At 47.5% G+C, this 17,464-nt stretch overlaps 1 protein-coding gene across 3 annotated transcripts in view; it reads left to right on the top strand.

Moving 5' to 3' along the window:
• SGK1 (serum/glucocorticoid regulated kinase 1) overlaps window positions 1-17,105 on the top strand; it is a 75,424-nt gene extending 58,319 nt beyond the window's left edge. The window contains exons 1-12 of one of the 3 annotated variants that reach the window (XM_083435033.1): window positions 4,610-4,811; window positions 10,709-10,784; window positions 11,563-11,638; window positions 11,990-12,094; window positions 12,494-12,577; window positions 12,694-12,825; window positions 13,192-13,304; window positions 13,696-13,819; window positions 14,231-14,326; window positions 14,833-14,988; window positions 15,109-15,198; window positions 15,724-17,105. In XM_083435033.1, coding sequence (XP_083291159.1) covers window positions 4,778-4,811; window positions 10,709-10,784; window positions 11,563-11,638; window positions 11,990-12,094; window positions 12,494-12,577; window positions 12,694-12,825; window positions 13,192-13,304; window positions 13,696-13,819; window positions 14,231-14,326; window positions 14,833-14,988; window positions 15,109-15,198; window positions 15,724-15,891 — 1,254 coding nt within the window. In that variant the 5' untranslated portion in view covers window positions 4,610-4,777 and the 3' untranslated portion in view covers window positions 15,892-17,105. Of the gene's footprint in view, window positions 1-4,609; window positions 4,812-10,229; window positions 10,498-10,708; window positions 10,785-11,562; window positions 11,639-11,989; window positions 12,095-12,493; window positions 12,578-12,693; window positions 12,826-13,191; window positions 13,305-13,695; window positions 13,820-14,230; window positions 14,327-14,832; window positions 14,989-15,108; window positions 15,199-15,723 lie in introns of those variants that run through there. The other 2 variants (XM_083435032.1, XM_083435031.1) reach the window with 2 other exon arrangements.
• The last annotated feature ends 359 nt before the right edge of the window (window positions 17,106-17,464 follow it).

The raw sequence follows: 17,464 nt of genomic DNA on the forward strand, positions 1-17,464 counted from the left end.
CTTCTTATATATCGTTCATGAGACTGTTCACAATACCCTGATTGGCAATCACTAATGAATCAGAAATGAATCAGAAAGTCCATTGTAACACAGAGAAAACCTCTTTGCTAGAGCCAATTGCAAACCACATGGGCATTCCAGACCATTGTTTCCTCATGTCCATTAATAACTTTTGACAGGGAGAGAAGCCTGCAAGTGTGGGTTTTCAAATGCAGGTCCAGTTGAGACTGGCACTGATCCCCGTTTCCCTTCTGAGTCTTCCATTGTTCGGCAAAAGATTCCTGCATTGCAGGGGGTTGGGCTAGATGATCCCTTATGGTCCCTTCCAACTCTACAATCCTATGATTTACAAAATTCTCCACTTGGAAGCCCCCTAAGGGCTGGGTCATGCAGGCAGCAAACAGACCATCACCTCTGGGAGTGCACCAGGTCACCACCAGGTCACAATTCTCTGATAACTGCAGCTAGTTTAACAACCAACAATAAGGGAATATTGGAGCAATACTGAAAGTATCAGATACTTTTTAACTACTGGTCACGCCTGCTAAGAGATGCTGTAATTTTCCGTGTTGGGGAATTACTTTCTCCTGGTTCAGGGCTCATCACTTTATGATCCTGCACTTCCAATCCCCTGGCATTAAAGCTTCTTATTGACAGTGCCATAAACCCACGATATGGCCAGCAGCACACTGAAATACTGTAAAATAGGTAGCAAATTTATCTCTGGCAAAATATGGCACTCAAATCAGATCCATAGAAGCTTTCCCAGCCAATATCAATCTCCTTGCTGGAGAAGTGTCCAGCAGTCTTTCGGCAGCCTCCTGCTATTGCAATAATTAAATTGATTATTATTAAATCTATTAAATGTGTCCTATTTATTGTCAACAGCTTACATGTACACTGCCAGATCCATTCTGCAGCTTAGGAAAAGCAGTGAAAACGAGGCCAACAGTCTCAGTACGCTAAACAGGACTAGGAACCACAAATCACCCAGACTGAGTTAGTTGAGATTAATTCTTCCCATTGAAATCAATGGAACTTCACTTAGCTGTGTGACTGATTTGTTACATTTATTTCAATGGGACCAAAGCACAGCTAAATTATTCTGCATCCAAGCCTTGTTAGTTTGAGGCCATTACTTGCAAGTAGGCCCACTGATTCCCGGGGGGGGGGGTATTTACACACACACACACACACACACTTGTTGTTGTTTAGTCGTTTAGTCGTGTCCGACTCTTCATGACCCCATGGACCAGAGCATGCCAGGCACTCCTGTCTTCCACTGCCACCCGCAGTTTGGTCAGACACACACACACACACACACACACACACACACACAAACATAGCCTAAACCAAAGGGCACTTAATGTGGAAACAAATTGCTTTCTGATCAGTGGGACTTGTTTACATGTAACGGAGTCTGATCCAACAGAAACAAGAACAAAATCATAACTAAGATCTCTTGAGAGCAAATGTTTGGGACATTAGTCATGACTCTCTTTAAGTTGCTGGTTTGGACCGCTGGTGTCCTGGCATACTTATCTGGAAGCAATACATTCTTCTGGAATTAATGGGTCTTACTTCTATGTAAACATTTTCAGATTGGGGATCTACTGGTGTAAACTCAGTGCTTTGGCTTAAATGGATATTTGGCTTGCAGGAGCATCAGTCCTCAGGCCTTTGAAAAGAGCTGTTGCATATGAAGCCCGATTTGTGACATGATTTGTGACCAGTTGGATAAAGCTATGTATAGATACATCTATTCTAGGTGCTTTGTAACAACAAAAACCACCACCACCACCACCAGAGACACATCTCAGAGTGATTTGCTGGGGCTAGCAAGAGCTTGCACCACGGCCATTTAGGTACCTGTCTTTGCATCTACTTGGGGGGCTACTGAGTCTAACCACAATACTGGCAAATCACCATTACCAGTTAAGACGTCATTGATTACTACATTGTCTCCTATAAGCACCTGTCATTGTTACCACCCATCGATCTATGCAATCCTAAGCATATTTTACTCAGAAGTAAGTCTTCCTGTATTTTACAGAGCTTATCCCCCAATAAGTGTGGTTAGAATTGGAACATTACAGAAAATCAAGCCATCAAACATGTGGTCTTGCATGCAAAAGCTAATCCTTCTATGGTAACCATGAACCTTGCAGAGGGGGCTACTTCTACTATCACTGTACAGCACTGATCCTGCTGGCCTATTTGGTCAGCACAGAGGTTCAATGCAACACGGTGTTAGGTAGACACCACTGGTTTCAACCCCGGACATTTCTATGAAATAATAGTGGGGCTGGGAGAAACATTAGCGAGCCACTGCTGGTCCGTGATGGGCCAGTGGTAAAACTCAGCATGACTTGGGTTCATGCGGTTACCCCGAGGAAGGCACGCAGCTAATGCAAACTATCGCCACGCTGATCCACGCGCCATATTGCAAGGCCAGTGAGGATGCTGAAGTCTCGGGAATAAATTGATGTGCGCCTCCTTCCTTTGTAGCTTTATTTGGGGACGGAGGGAGGAGCACTTCCTGTGCTTCTGGGTCAGTTAGTCCCAGCAGCAGCCTGGGAAGCTTCCGGACGCAGACATGCCCTAACTGTGCTGCAGGCCATCGTGCAAAACGAGGACCTGAACCACCCCTCATCTCAGGGACACAGCCTGCCAACTGCAGGTGCCAAGACTTTCAAAGTGCCTTTGATCTGCCGGCCGTAGCCCTCGTTCAGATAACAGCAGGGCTTTCGCGTTCTCGAATCGTAAGGGGGCAGGGGCTTTAAAACGAGGGGCGCATCCGTCCTTTCCAAATGGGGACACGGGGTGGTTTCCTCGCTGCAGGGAGTCCACGGTGGGAGCTCATTAAAGCGCCCTTCCCCCTCCTCCACCACGAGAAAGGGAAGTGAGCTCGAGCGCCCCCTAGTCGCCGATTCCACACTTAAACTACAGGAGCTTAGGGACGACCGCCCCGTCGGAGGCTATTAACCCTTTGCGCTCTCTCTCTCTCTCTCCTGCGAGTTTGTGGAGCAGAGACGTCAGAGGGATGCAGGCGAGGCGCAGGCGGCGGGGAAAGCCCTCCCTGCAATAGCTGTCGCTTTCCTTTTCGGAAGCGCTTAGGTGCCAGGATCTGCGGGCGGGGGATGGGGGCGCCGGCTCCAACCTCCACACGCCCCTTCGTTGGCCGGGCTGGGCGGAAAAGGTTGCCAGTCTCCGCGCAGCTTGCCTCCTTTCCTGCGCAAGCGACATGTGTGCAGCAGGAGCCCGGCTGTCTCCCGCCGCTGCTATATAGAGGAAAAGGGGGGAAGTGGAGCGGACGGCTGGGCGGGCGGGAAGGGAAGCGGAGAGGAACTCGACCGGACGCCGTCTGATGCTGCTGTCGCCGTCCAGCGCAAATCTGACGCGGGGACGAAGCAGAAGAGGCAGGCGGGCAGGAGGGCGATGTCTCCCTGCATTGCTTTTGGCCTGCCCCCTCCTTAAGCCTTCAAGCTTCCAGTAAGACGATACCCACCCCCCACCTACCCAACTCCTCAACCCATTTCAGCTCAATTGGCCCGTGCATCTGGGGGGTCGCCTGCCTGATTCTTTCTACAATGATCCACGACGGTTAAAAAAGCAAAACAAAACACCAGATTCCCTCCACATCCCCCATCCTTGAACCCTTAGCCAGCGTTCCCAGACCACATCAGAGGTGGGGAACACAAGAAAGCCAGCGTGGGGAAGTGGTTCGAGTGTCGGGCTATGAAATTGGGAGACCAGGGTTCAAATCCCCACTGGGTCTTGGAGGTCACTGAGTGACCTTCGGGCCAGTCACTGCCTCTCAGCCTAACCTGCCTGGCAGGGGTGTTGTAGAGCAGGCCAGGACAGAACCATGTACCACATTTGGAGCAGAGGTGGGGTATATAAATGCGATTAAACATGCAAGCAAGAGAATGGGCAATGGCCCATCTAGTCCAGTGTTTCTGTCCTCCCAGTGGCCAACCAGATACCAGTGGGAAACCCTGCAAACTGGGATGTTGCTGGGCTGCAAATCTGTCTTGATGGTTTTTAACATCGCATGTAAATAGTTTGCTGTGAAGGGCTGGCAAAACATCTTAATGATAACAAGAATGGCAAATGCTCAGGAGCCCGGCTGCCTCTACTCCTCCTCGTATTCTTCTTCTTTCTTCTTCCCATAATCTTATGGCCACTGGCTAGGGCTGGAGAGAACTGATGTCCAACCATACCTGGAGGGCACAGACAGGAACATTAAAGAAGTCACGCGGGCATTTCGGGATCGCAGACGCAAGCTCCTCCTCCCTCTGTTTTCTTCCCTCCTTCCTTCCCAAATTGTGTTTTGATTCAAGTCTCCTGCTGCATCAATTAAAAGAGACCGGCATTTCTAGTTGCCGTGCTGGGTGTGTGTTTGTGTGTGGGCATGTTTCTGTGTGTGTGCGTACACATACAGTATATATATAATAAGCAAGTGTTGACTTCAGTCAATCTCAGGGTTTATGTTGCAACAACGTGGCTCTTGTTGAACTTTAGTTCTCTGGTATGTAAATCACCTTTAATACGAGGTTCATAAACTGGGCAGCCAGATCAGCTCGTTTCCTTTATTTCATCGCCCGCCTCCCTGCAAGCTGACGGAGAGCCGGCCGGCCCAAAGAAGGAGACGCTTTTTGGTTGGGAATTACAATACAACAAAGCCCGAGGATTTAGAACAGGGTTGCCGAAACGGCGGCTCCTGGCACTTGTGGTGGGATCTTGAGGAGCAGGCAGAGAGGAAGAGACAAACACCATGAGAGGGAAAGAAGAAAAGTCTTCGCTGAAAGGTTGGTCGAATTAACATTATATATATATATTTTTCCGCGGTGGGAAACTTTCACAACAACTTCTGACCTAGGGAAGGAAGAAAACGCTTGAATCCCGAGTTGAGATGGGCACTCTTAGATTGTCCCTCTCTTTAAAATAGTCCTATCAGATGCGGCTGGAGATAAGGGCTGGAGGCTCAATTGTTTTCTGGGTGCACTGATTAGCTCCGAGGCAATCTCCTCTGAAAGAGCAGGAGGAGGGGGAGTGGATGGACAGAGCTGTGTAAAAACCATGGTTTTGTATGCTAGAGGCTTAAGTCTTACGGGAAAAGTGCCTGTAGGTCATTCCTTGGCAAATCCATAGGAATGTCGCCTTGAACTCGTTTTGCTTATGCGGGTTTCCCTGAAAGGGGGCTTGTCAAAGAGGACGAAGGAGTGGAACAATGGCTTGGATGTCTCAGTGCAACTTAAATGTTTGAGGGAGGTGGTTTTTGCGGAGTGGTTTTTACAGCAGTGCTTCTTTCCAAGTGCATCCTTCCAAGGACGTAGTGAATACCATAGGATGTGTTCTCCCAAGGCCATTCGTGCATCAAAGCTCGGTATTGGCTGGCAGACCGCAGATGCTCTCCAGGGATTCTGACAATTCCTCTCCCAAACCTAACCCTACCTAGAGACGCTGCGGGGACTGAATCTGGGACCTTCTGAATGCAAATCTTGCGCTCTTGGTAGAGAAGGCTCACCAGGGCAGCTGGCTTGCTTCACCCAGCCACCTGCCACAGGACTAATGTTGTGGGAGCACAAATGGTGCTGAAGAAGGCGATGTGGTGCTATGAGGATGAGAACGACCTTGGCTGGTTCAGTGACATTAGATGAGAAGCATCGTGGCTCATGCTGGGAATGCAGAATCTGGCTCCGGGTTCGATTCCTGACATTTCCTACGAATGTAAGAAGCACCCTTCCACGTCCGGTCACTGGTCTAGATCTAGCCCGACCTCCTGTTCCCAGACTGGGGGAGCAGACGCCTATGCAAAGCCCCCGGGGGCAAGCAGGGCCGGAGGAGGACGACAGCGATTCCCAGCAGCTGGTATCCGGAGGCGAGCTGCCTCCAACAGGGGAGGCAGAAGAGCCCAGCCATCCTGGCTAGCAACCGCTGGTGACCTGGCCAAAACACCATCCCAGTTGGATTTCCGGTTAAGCAGATCACATGGGCGGATTGACTGGGGGTCCCAGGCGGAGACCATGAGTCTGACCCTATATATAGCAGCTTCCTGTGTGGGTCAAGCAGGCGAAAAGTGGTCAAGGCGGGGAGGGGCACACAGAGGAGACTCTTCGATATCCTGTGCCACCTGATCGCTAGAGCACCACTGCTCAGGGTGTAAGTGAATGAAGCCGCGAATGAATGGTGCTCCAAGGATGAGTCTTGCAGCGGCTGCGGTTGAGCAGTTTCGCCGGGTTCAGGCGAGGAGGAGCCAAAGCGGGGACTTGAGCGCATGCGCGTTGTGGGAAGTCCCGAGGCGCTGCCGCCCCTTCGAGCTGCTGGCGGTGCGAGGCTTGTAAAGATTGCGAGAGAGGCTGTGTGTGTCGCCGGGGGCTCCCGGGAGCTGCCCCGCCGCTGCTGGCGGAGGAAAAGGCCGCGGGAGATATGTGTAATGGAAAGGAGCGGAGGAAGCTGTAGATCAGGGTTGAGTTCCCGGGGGGGTGGGTCTCGTTATTGTTATTATTATTGTTAATAATCAAAGCTGCGGTGTTATAAAGGAGGATAAATCAGGACTGGTCCCCCCCCGCCCGGCTTTTTCCTACAGCCCCGAATTCTTGAAGGATTCGAGTCGAAAGGTTTTGTATGTGTGTTTTTTTAAAAATAAATCAACGGATTAGCCAAAATGCAACTTTTGCAATCTTGCGTCAGCAAAGTCAACTGGCAGCCCGTGGGAGTCGCACAGGCCCGAGGCGCTTCCGCCCAGCCCTTTTGTTGGGGTGTTAATTCTAGATCCGGCGTGGAAGAGCCCTACCCGCCTACCCCGCTTCCAACTCGTGCTTTCTGCTTGGGATTTTTGGGTTCTGCGAACCATCCGCCCCAGCTTTGAAACAGGACAGTTGGGGAAAACCATTTTGTCGTGGGCGCGCAGAGGCGTGCGCAGGAAATCGTGCGCGAGCCGGAGGAGCTAGGAAGGGGGAAGGACGGAGGCGGGGCTTCTGCAGAAAGTCCAATAAAAATCAAAACCGCTGAAAACTGAGCAGCGGTCAAGGACCAAAAAATAGTGGATTCCAGGGATCCAGTTGGTATCAATCAATTTAGTCTGTTCGACCCCCGAGAGTAATCGAGTCCAACCCCCTGCAGTACAACAATCTCAACACGTGGTTCCTCATCCAGTTTGAAATAGTATCGAACCTGGTTAGCTTTAGCAAATCTGCTTGCAGTTTTATTGCTGCACCAAAGCCCCCTTGGACTGGTGGGTGGGCGGGCTTCCTCCCGAGTCATCCTGCCTGAATTGCACTTGCAGGCCTGTCCCGTTCGCTGAGGCTCTTGCATCGCAGATACTGCATTTAAGTGATAGGAAAAGAGAAAGGAGAAGGTGGTGACATTTTAATATATTGATGGGAAGGCTACTTAAAAAAAATAAAAATAAAAAAATGAGCTAAATAAGCAGGCGAGCTCTTGATCAGAAGCTTGCCTCTCTCCCAGTGCCCAAAGGTGAAGAATTTATCATCATCATAATCATTTTGCGGGGGGGGGGGGGTCCTGAATTGATTCGTGTTGCATTTTATCAGTGGGGTGGAATGTAACAACAATCGGGTCGGAAGGCGGTGCCCCCCCCCTCGCTGCGTCGTGGGAGGTGGTCTCAGCCAAAAGCTCGCTCTCCGCGCCCCGTTCCCCTCCCCGCAATATGTTATGACTGCCGTCCGTTGCGTGCCACCGCCGGTGCTTCAGGTCACCGGTGGGCGGCGTCCCGGCCAACTCCATTCATAAACACGCCTCACGTGTTCCGCAACGCTGCTGCGGAGACGGGCATAAATAAATAAAGGGGCCATCCGGGTACAGAGTGTTCTCAAACAATTGTGCAAATGAAGAAAAAGAAAAAGAAATCGTTGCAGCCTGAGTCAGCTCCCCCCCCCCCAATCTTTCTCTCCCCGTTGCTTTTGCAAATGTGGAGATTTCCATCATCTCATTCCATGAGATGGCATTTCTCTTTCGTTTTTAAACATTATTATTACGCACGCACACGCGACCAATATTCTTAAGGCGCTTTCAGCAATATCCCGGCCAATCGGTTTCTGGGGTCTCTCGGGTCGCCTGGAAGGGGCGCTTGTTTATGGGATTGAGGAAGCAGCGGCAGGAAACAAGAGTGTCCCCCCCCGAAGTCACTCCCTGCGGAAAGGCCATTGCTTATTGACCTGCACCCCAGACATCAGAGGTTCTCCTTTAGATCCTCTCTGGGGGGGCTCTCTCCGGTTCCCTTTGCTTCACATACTTGGAGCTCGGGGTGGGGAGGCTGCCATAAACTTAACATCTGCAGATGTGAGACGGAGAAGGAACCGCCGGTGTTGTAGGGAACGGAAAAGACCGGGGCTTCTGGCCGGGATCTGGGTAAGGAAGTCCTGCGCAGCGCCGGGGACCTTTACAGCTCTGCTTGCGTCTCTCTCCCTTCCTTGCGTTCGGGCTGCTTGCACGGGAAGGGAGAGAGACTCTCTCTCCTCCCTGCTATGAGGCTTCGACGAGCTCCTGCTTGACTGGCAGCCGCCCCCGGACGCCTCCCTTCGGCCCAGGATTCCTTTGGAGCCGCGTGGTTGGAGCCTCCCGGCGCTTGCCAGCCAAGGCAGCCCCTGGACGGCCCCGTCCCGCCGCTCTCTGGCGATTAATAAATACCATCTGGTAAAAGCAGGAACCGTGTGACTCCAGCGGTTTCTGTTTCGCAGTCTGAACGACAGTGGAGTTGCTTTGAGGTGGTTTTATAAAGAAAAGGGCAAAGGAGGGAAGGGAGGGTGGAAACAGACAGAAGAAGTTCAGAGACTCCTCAAAAGCAGCCCTGTCTGCTCTCTGAGGCTCAGATCCTCAAGGCGTATTTTCTCAAGATGCCTGCCTTGATGGAGGAATCCAGAGGCACAGGACCTTCCGACCCGATGGGATTCCTGCTTTGCTCTCATTGCCTTAGATTAAGGAGATTTCTTCCTATGTAGGTGTGCCATAAATAGCCAATGTTGGAGGGAATGCCGCCGGATTAATGCTAAGGAGGAGGGCAGGGCTGAACGTCTAAGGATGCCCCGGCCTGCCTGGGAGTCACAGCTCTCGGGAAACCCCGATGTCTAATTCTGTTTGTGTGTGTGGATTAGCTGTGGTTGTCCACTGATTCACAGAACATCTAAATATGTTCAAGGACACCCTTGGTTACTGCTTTATATAATAACTGTACGGATACTTTTTATATAAAAAAGTAAGTTTCTGGGGGCTAAGTAAGGTCGCGAAGGACATCGCTCTCGGTGTGGATTTAACCATAATAGATTAAAAATGGAAATTCCACGTCCAGGGGCTGTACCTTCCGATTATTAGGTTGGGAGGGGGGAACGACCTGGAGATGGCTCTCCCAACCCCCCCCCCCCCGCCCTCGGCGCCTCTTGCGGGAGACAGGGCTGAGTGTCGCAACGGAAATGCCTTTGTTCTTATCTCTGGAACAAATCTATGCTTGGATGAGGTCCATCTCGGACCTGGGGGTGTCTGAAAAACCAAGGCTAGCCTATCCCGCGGCGGGTCTCTCTGTGGAAGTGTAAAGAGTGGCAAAAATGGGACTTCCTTTGCGCGTTATGGTGGCCTTGAGGAACAAGGCAGGTACATTTAAAGGACAAAAAAAAGGGGGAGGCTGCTGGCCAAGGCTAATTTAGCGCCTTCGAGGGTCAGCGACCTCCTGGGCACATCTCTTAACTCACACGGGTGGACGAGTGCGGGGAGGGGGCCCCACAAGGACGCAGCAAGTGTCCTGAGCGCCTTGGCAAGGCAAAGAGCGGAGTTCTAATTCTGCCGTGCAATAAATCAGTACATAAAAATAAGGCTGGCATCTCTCTCCAAGGTTTGTTTGCAACCCCAGAGCTTTGTTGCATTGTCTTTCCTCCGCTAGAACTGCTGCCAATTAATCCCACTGCAATTTGCTGAGGGTGAAAAAGGATAAAGGGGGGGGGGGGCTGGTGCGTGGTAGCTGGCGGGCTTCTTCCTCTCCACCCGGCTTGCGAGACTCCTTTCTAACGTCAAGGGAGGGGAACATGTCATGGGGAAGGGCGGGCCGGGCGCCAGGCCTGCATGTCTCCCGGCAGCTCCGGGCGCCTGGGGCGGGGGGAGAGCGAGACTCTTCCTCATTGTTCCCCTCTGGCTCCGCCCCTCCTTCCTCTCCGCCTGGGCTGTCGCCGAGGCCGCGCCTATATAAAGCCCCGGGGCGAGCGGCGGAGCGGCAGACGCGAGCTGACTCAACAGGGTGAACGATCTTGATACTGCGCGCTTTACCCCCGCTACTAATTCCCTAACTCGGAAGCAGAGCAAGCAACAAGCCACAGCTAGCTGCCTGGAAGGGCACATCCACTCTTATCCCTCGCGCATCTGCTTGGATTATTTTTCTTCCCAACACTGAGAAACCTAGAAAGTCCGCGATGACGGTCAAAGCCGAAGCTTCGGGATCCACGCTAACGTATTCCAAGATGAGAGGGATGGTGGCAATACTGATCGGTGAGTGGGCACGACGAGGAGATAGCGATAGAGAAAAAGAGCATAAAACAGCGTGCGCCCTCCTGATTGTAACCGTGTTGTAGAAGTGAGGCTCTCTTGTTGTATTCAAGGGATGGAGAGGGCGCGCGTGTGCATTAATTAAATAAAAGAAAGGAAAGAAGATGGGGAATTAATCTGTAACAACCCCCTTCTCTCTTGTGATTGTTTGCAGCTTTCATGAAACAGAGACGAATGGGTCTGAATGACTTCATTCAGAAGATAGCCACCAACTCCTACGCATGCAAACAGTAAGTATTTTTTGTGGGTTGTGTTTTTTTCTTACTCCCTTCTGCAGAAATTGCCTGGGAAATACATGGAACTTCGTTCTAAAATTTAACAGAATGAGAAATTATATAACTCCTTTCAGCGAGAGATAGTTGAAATAATTTTTTTTGTTAAATTAAAAAATGTTTACAGTATCATGCATGCCTACTCAGATGTAAATTTCAGAAATTTCAGTGGGACTTACACTCCTAAGTATACTTACTAGAAAGTAACTTTAGTGACACCTGTGTGGTAGAAGCGGGTGTCATTAAAGCTGCAACCCTATATGCACTTGGGAATAAATCTTATTGGACTCACTTTTGAGTAGATACACCTTATGCCAAAAAAAGGAAAAAAGACCAGCAGTAGAGTAGATGCTGTAAAAAAATAGTAGGAAACAGAATATAATTTTCTAGTTTTAAAAATATCACAAGTTCTGAATTAATTGCATTCAGCTAAGTTTTACTGTTTGGCTGAAGAATAGAAAACTGGAGAAAGGCACCTAGTTTAGATTTCCTGATCCCTCATTCCCTCCTCTGACCTTTAATTACAGAGGAAACTTAAGTCTCTTTGCTCAGAATGGTTTGTTCCTGTCTCCGGTTTCATCTTAGCCCTGAAACCTAGTAAGCCAGTTGTTTTTAGCAGCCTGCCAACCTGAAACTTTCCAGCTAGAATGTTACCATGCCCCCTGGTGGTGAAATGTTTTTAATGTTCTGTACCTTGTTCAGCTGTACTAATTATCCTGGCTTTAATCTCTTGCAGCCCTGAAGTTCAATCTATTTTGAAGATCTCCCAGCCTCAAGAGCCTGAACTTATGAATGCCAATCCTTCTCCTCCAGTAAGTAGCTTCTATAATGCACAGCCTATCTTGAGAAGACTTTAATGTGACAGTAATAGCAACAGGTTTTAAAGATAGATGTTCTGTCCGTTGGTAATCTGGCATGGGTTTTTCCATTCAGGACACATTGTAGTGATGCAACTTGGAAAGAAGTGTTTTGCAATAAAGATTTAGCATTTCCCTCTAGAGCAGATAAAACTCTTATTTTTAAATTGACAAAATCTTTCAAGCATATTATTTCCCCCATAGAAGAATGCAATGCGATTTACTGTGTTTTTAAAAAAGTAATAATCTGCACCTAAGTATTTCAGTACAAATGTTTGATTTTTCTCTTTTTTTTGTTCACTGCAGCCCAGTCCATCCCAGCAGATCAACCTTGGCCCTTCTTCTAACCCACATGCTAAACCATCAGATTTCCATTTCCTGAAGGTCATTGGAAAAGGCAGCTTTGGGAAGGTAAGCATACATATTCATTTGGTCAATGGGCCTGTAATATTAAGGGTATCAAAATACTTGGGAGTGCCAGGGGGATTTTATAAGAAGCGAGCTGGTGACTATGAAGGGGTGTGAGGTGGAGTATTCTTGAAAAGCAAGGTTCCATTAAAATTTATGTAAGAAAATTTGCTATTTGCTACGGCACAAAGGGGAAATGAAGGCTATATTGTTCCATTCCCTGCCTTAAGTTAGTGGCACCCACCCATTATGTGGCATTTTACTGCCAGTCCATTGAGTTGTGCAGGGTTGCTCTATAGCTGTGCCTCATGATAGCAGAAAGGACATAGCTGATTTGTGACTTGATCGTTCCCTTGCATCATGATCACACCTAAACAAAGGGGGTATCTTGCTTTGTTTCAGGTTCTTCTTGCAAGGCACAAGGCAGAAGAGCACTTCTATGCAGTAAAAGTCCTCCAGAAGAAAGCAATCCTGAAAAAGAAAGAGGTACGTAACTGAATTATACCCATTTCACGAGAAATGCCAATCGGCAAACTAATTATAATAGTCCTACTGTTCTGCTGCTCAGTCAATGAATGATTTCCTACTTCCCTTCCTCTTAGGAGAAACACATAATGTCAGAACGCAACGTCCTACTGAAGAACGTGAAGCACCCTTTCCTGGTGGGACTCCACTTCTCCTTCCAGACTGCAGACAAGCTGTATTTTGTCCTAGACTACATCAATGGTGGAGAGGTAAGCAAAGAGAGTGCACAGAACCATAAGGGGTGTGTGTCCAAAGATACACAGGGCTTGATCCAAAGATCATTGAAACTCCTTGCTGAAAACAAAGTCAGCCCTGCCATGTGTACAAATAAGGCAGTGCTTTCTTCCTATTAAGTATGAAGAGGAGTCTTGGGGAGGAGTTACTAGATTCAGGGTCTCCTGCTTACCAGCCTCTCACAGCAGGAAGCAGCCAGCGGATTACTAGGCCATTTCCTACCATTGTTCTCTCTAGCTATATATATATAGAGAGAGAGAGAGAGCTTAATTAAATGCATTGTTTTTAATGGTTTTGGGATCGCTAACAGATTTCTCCCCCTCCTTCCTTGTCTCCTGCAGTTGTTCTACCATCTCCAGAGGGAACGTTGCTTCCTGGAGCCAAGAGCTCGTTTTTATGCTGCTGAAATCGCCAGTGCACTGGGTTACCTGCATTCACTGAATATTGTTTACCGGTAAGCAGGGCAGATGGTTTGCACACGTGCATGGTTTCTGTGAAAACTGTGGGAAGTAGGCTGTAATATGTAATAAGGGGAGGTCAGGAACCTTGCGGAACCAAGACACTGACCCGGGGTACTGGGATCAGTGCATCGCAAATTTTTTAGATTCGCTTCCAGGTTATGGGTTAGAACCAGTAAGTAGATGCTGCTCATGCACACAGACTAAATCCTGTTGGTAAATGACCTTTAGAAAGTGCTTGGGGGCTACCCAACAAACCCATTTGTTTTCAAAGGGACAACCCCCCACCTTAAAAAAAAATAAACCTGATAAAATCCCATCGCTTATAATAAACATAAGAGTTGAGAGCCATTGGCTCACCTGTGTATTTTCCTTCCTTTGCCCTAGGGACTTGAAGCCAGAGAACATTTTGCTGGATTCTCAAGGCCACATTGTCTTGACTGACTTTGGACTCTGCAAAGAGAACATAGAACACAATGGCACAACTTCCACATTTTGTGGCACTCCTGAGGTAGGTCTGGGTTCTGCTTTCTTTATCCACATGGCAGTGATGCATGTGCCCAAAGTGTGCAGAGGAAAGAGGAATTTCCCAGATGGGGCAAAAGGACATGTTGTGTTGTTTAGGTGAAGCAGTCAGACAGGCTTTGATTGATGAACCCTGCTGACAAAGCTGCAGCGGGTTGGGGGGGGGAGGGAGAGAAAGGTCAGAGGTTACAAATGCAAGGCTTTAAGGGCAAAAATAAAGTTACCTAGGGACTCCTGCAGAACAAAGTTCTACAGATGCAAAGATTGGTGTGGTCATCTATCCACAAGTGCAGCCCCCACTCAATCAGGTCACTAAGGTTATTTTTAAGTGGAGCATTTAAAAGAATGCAGGCTGGCTACTTTATTCTAATGTTTTCTATCTTTTTCTTTTCGATAGTACCTTGCCCCCGAAGTCCTTCACAAGCAACCCTATGACCGGACTGTTGACTGGTGGTGCCTTGGGGCTGTTTTGTACGAGATGCTTTATGGACTGGTAAGCAAAAATAGCGAACAACTGGCTAATTGCAAACACATACCAGTCATGTTTCCATCTGTAGTAGTTACCAGCATAAGAAAGAGCTGAATCTTGGTCCCACTGAATTTATAAATGTTGCGAACTTCAGTTGGAGCTAATCTTTTAGATGTGGATCTCTTACATGATGCACATATATGTGGCCATAGCTCAGTGATGGATCATCTGCTTTGCATGCAGAAGGTCTTGGGGTCAGTCCCTGGCTGGGAATTATTCCCTACTTGAGAAACCCCGGAGAGCCATGTAGCCAATACTGACTTAGATGGACCATTGGTCTGACCCGATATAAGCAGTTGCCTTATGCTCCTTGGGTGGGTGGGACATGAGAAGGGGAAAGATGTAGTTACAGGTTTCATAGCCATTCCAGTGCCTTAAGATGGGTATCAAACTAAGTGTATTGTGATACAGGTAGTACAGAAAGTTAGACTCTTGGGACTAAAAATCTGTTTCCCCTTTTCTCTCTCCAGCCCCCTTTCTATAGCAGAAACACAGCAGAAATGTATGACAACATCTTGAACAAACCTCTGCAGCTGAAGCCAAATATTACCAACTCTGCGAGACACCTTTTGGAAGGTCTTCTGCAAAAGGACAGGACCAAGAGGCTGGGTGCAAAGGAGGACTTTGTAAGTATAATCCTGCGAGTTGTGAGGGGTGGGTGGGTGAGTTTCGGAAGTTGGCTAGACGATAACAGTCTTTTCCAATTACTCTTGCCTGAACTGATCTGATTTCCATTTCCTCAACAGATGGAGATTAAGAACCACATCTTCTTCTCCCTAATTAACTGGGATGATCTCATTAATAAGAAGATTACACCCCCTTTCAACCCAAATGTGGTAAGTGTTGTCTTCTAATTATGGGAGAGACTTCTATTTATACTGGGGTACCCAGGGGTTGAAGATAAAAATAATGACAGGCTAGGTTTTAGCAGGTTCTAGTGTATTCTCAGTGTGAAGCAATCGGGCAGGTGTCTTAATTTTTAAATGCCGCCTTGAGTTTATATTGCCTCATGCAGTTTAGGTATGAGGTGAGGCAATCAGGTCAGGTGAACTCTATGAGCTTTGAGGTGCATGTTGACCTGTGAGACTGCTGCAGCCAATCCAGATCAGTCTCCAGTCCAACACACCCACACACCCACACACCCACACACACCATTAGATTTCTAGTTTTTGTTTGAAACGAGTTCAGGGGGTTGATTCAGTTTTGTTTTTTGTAATTGCCTTCCCATGAAGTGCCTAGATTGGTTTTACTTAAAAAAAAAACACACAAGAAAACACGTAGTCCCCACTCCCAGTTAAGGAAAGATTTGAACATTTCTTCCCAGTCCGACATTAACAACAGAACCTTCTTTGTTTTCTCAGAGTGGCCCCAATGACCTGCGGCACTTTGACCCTGAGTTTACAGATGAGCCTGTCCCGAACTCCATTGGCCAGTCTTCAGACAGCATCCTCATCACTGCCAGCGTCAAGGAAGCTGCTGAAGCATTTCTGGGCTTCTCCTATGCCCCTCCCATGGATTCTTTCTTGTGAATTTCTATTATAGTGATCTGTTTGTACTTTTTTTTTTTTTTTCATTTAATAATGACCCTTCTGTTGGCCTTCTGTGTGAGCTGCCAGTTTGTCCGGTCACCTTCAAAAAGGAGAGGGATTTTTTTTTTGCACATCTTCTCACTGTGTGGCAGCTTTGCAGCCTTAATTTCAACTGCGTTTTTATTTTATTTTTCTGGAAGCTTTTGTTGTCGTCGTTCCTGCCGTTCATTTGGAAGAGCACATTCTAACTACTTTTAAATGAACTTGCAAAACATTTCAACTTCCAGTTCTTCCCACCCACCAAAGTGGTGCTATCGCCTTTAGAAGGAAAGAAGGAAGAAGCTACTGCTGCCATAGACTGCCATAGATTGTAAGCTTAAGAACAACATCCTGTGTGCATCCCCCCTTTCCCCCCTTTTTTTGAAAGTTTGTTCTGAAAAGCCTAGCTTGAAGATCTTTCTGGATACGATGGGGATGATTTTACGAAAACGTGCCTTTTTCCCCTGAGATCTTGTGAGCTCCAAAGCTTTTCCTGTCACAAGAGTGTTTCCTGATTCACACGTGTGTTTCTTTTGTGTGTATGTGTGAGTTTGCTATGAGGACAATGGTGTCAGTGTGGTATGCACATTTTTCAGATGGACTTTGTTCAGAAGCATCAGTGCGACACTTGCAGGACTCTACAATGGGGGGCATTGCTTGTTCCTTCCATATTTGGAAGACAATAAATTAATATGTGTAGATAGATGATTTTTTTAAAGAAAAAAAATGTAAAAATTAATGATGATGGGCTTCAATGACTTAGTACCCATAATGCTTGAAGAAAGCATTGCTGCTATGGAAAAATATATATAAATATAAATATATATATATATAAATATTTCTATTTTTAGAATGGGTTTCTAGGGACCAAAATGCCCCAGCTGCAGTCTATCAAAGCTGTTGGTTTATTTCATTATCATTTTTTTGTTCATCTGTAAAACTGGGCATTATTTATGGTTTGTATTTTTTTTCATTCCTGGTTGTACGTATTTGTAAAAAGACTTGTACAGTTGGTTGCAATAGTAGATGTATATTTAAAAAGGAAAAAAACCTTTAAAGGCTTATAATGTATACCACTATTATAATGTACTTTACATGGTTATTATACAATATGTATAATTTTTGTGACCAAACCCATTGGTTTGCAGTAAAATCTTGGACAATATTTCTATAAATGCTGTCAGTTCTTCTTTTTATGAGATCAATACATCATTTCTTCTGAACCACCTTTTCATTAGCATTGTCCTTCACAAGACAAGAAATGCGTATGTTTTTAAACATCCACGGGTCAAAAAACTACTATAGAAAGAGTAGTCTTTTCAGTATTGTAAAGTAGGGCTATTTGATAAAATGCTTGCCAGTGAGAAAATCAATGACACAAGAAAGTCCTGCTGGATCAGGCCAAAGGCTCATGTGGTTCAGCGTCCTGTTCTCACAGTGGCCAACCAGATCCTGGTGAGAAACCCCTCAAGCAGCCCAGCACATCCACCAACCCAGCTAAGCCTTGGTAATAGGCTAGTGAAAACTCCTATCA

Source organism: Podarcis tiliguerta, assembly GCF_965153285.1.
Source record: "Podarcis tiliguerta genome assembly, chromosome: 3".
In the NCBI taxonomy this organism is placed as follows: Eukaryota; Metazoa; Chordata; class Lepidosauria; order Squamata; family Lacertidae; genus Podarcis; species Podarcis tiliguerta.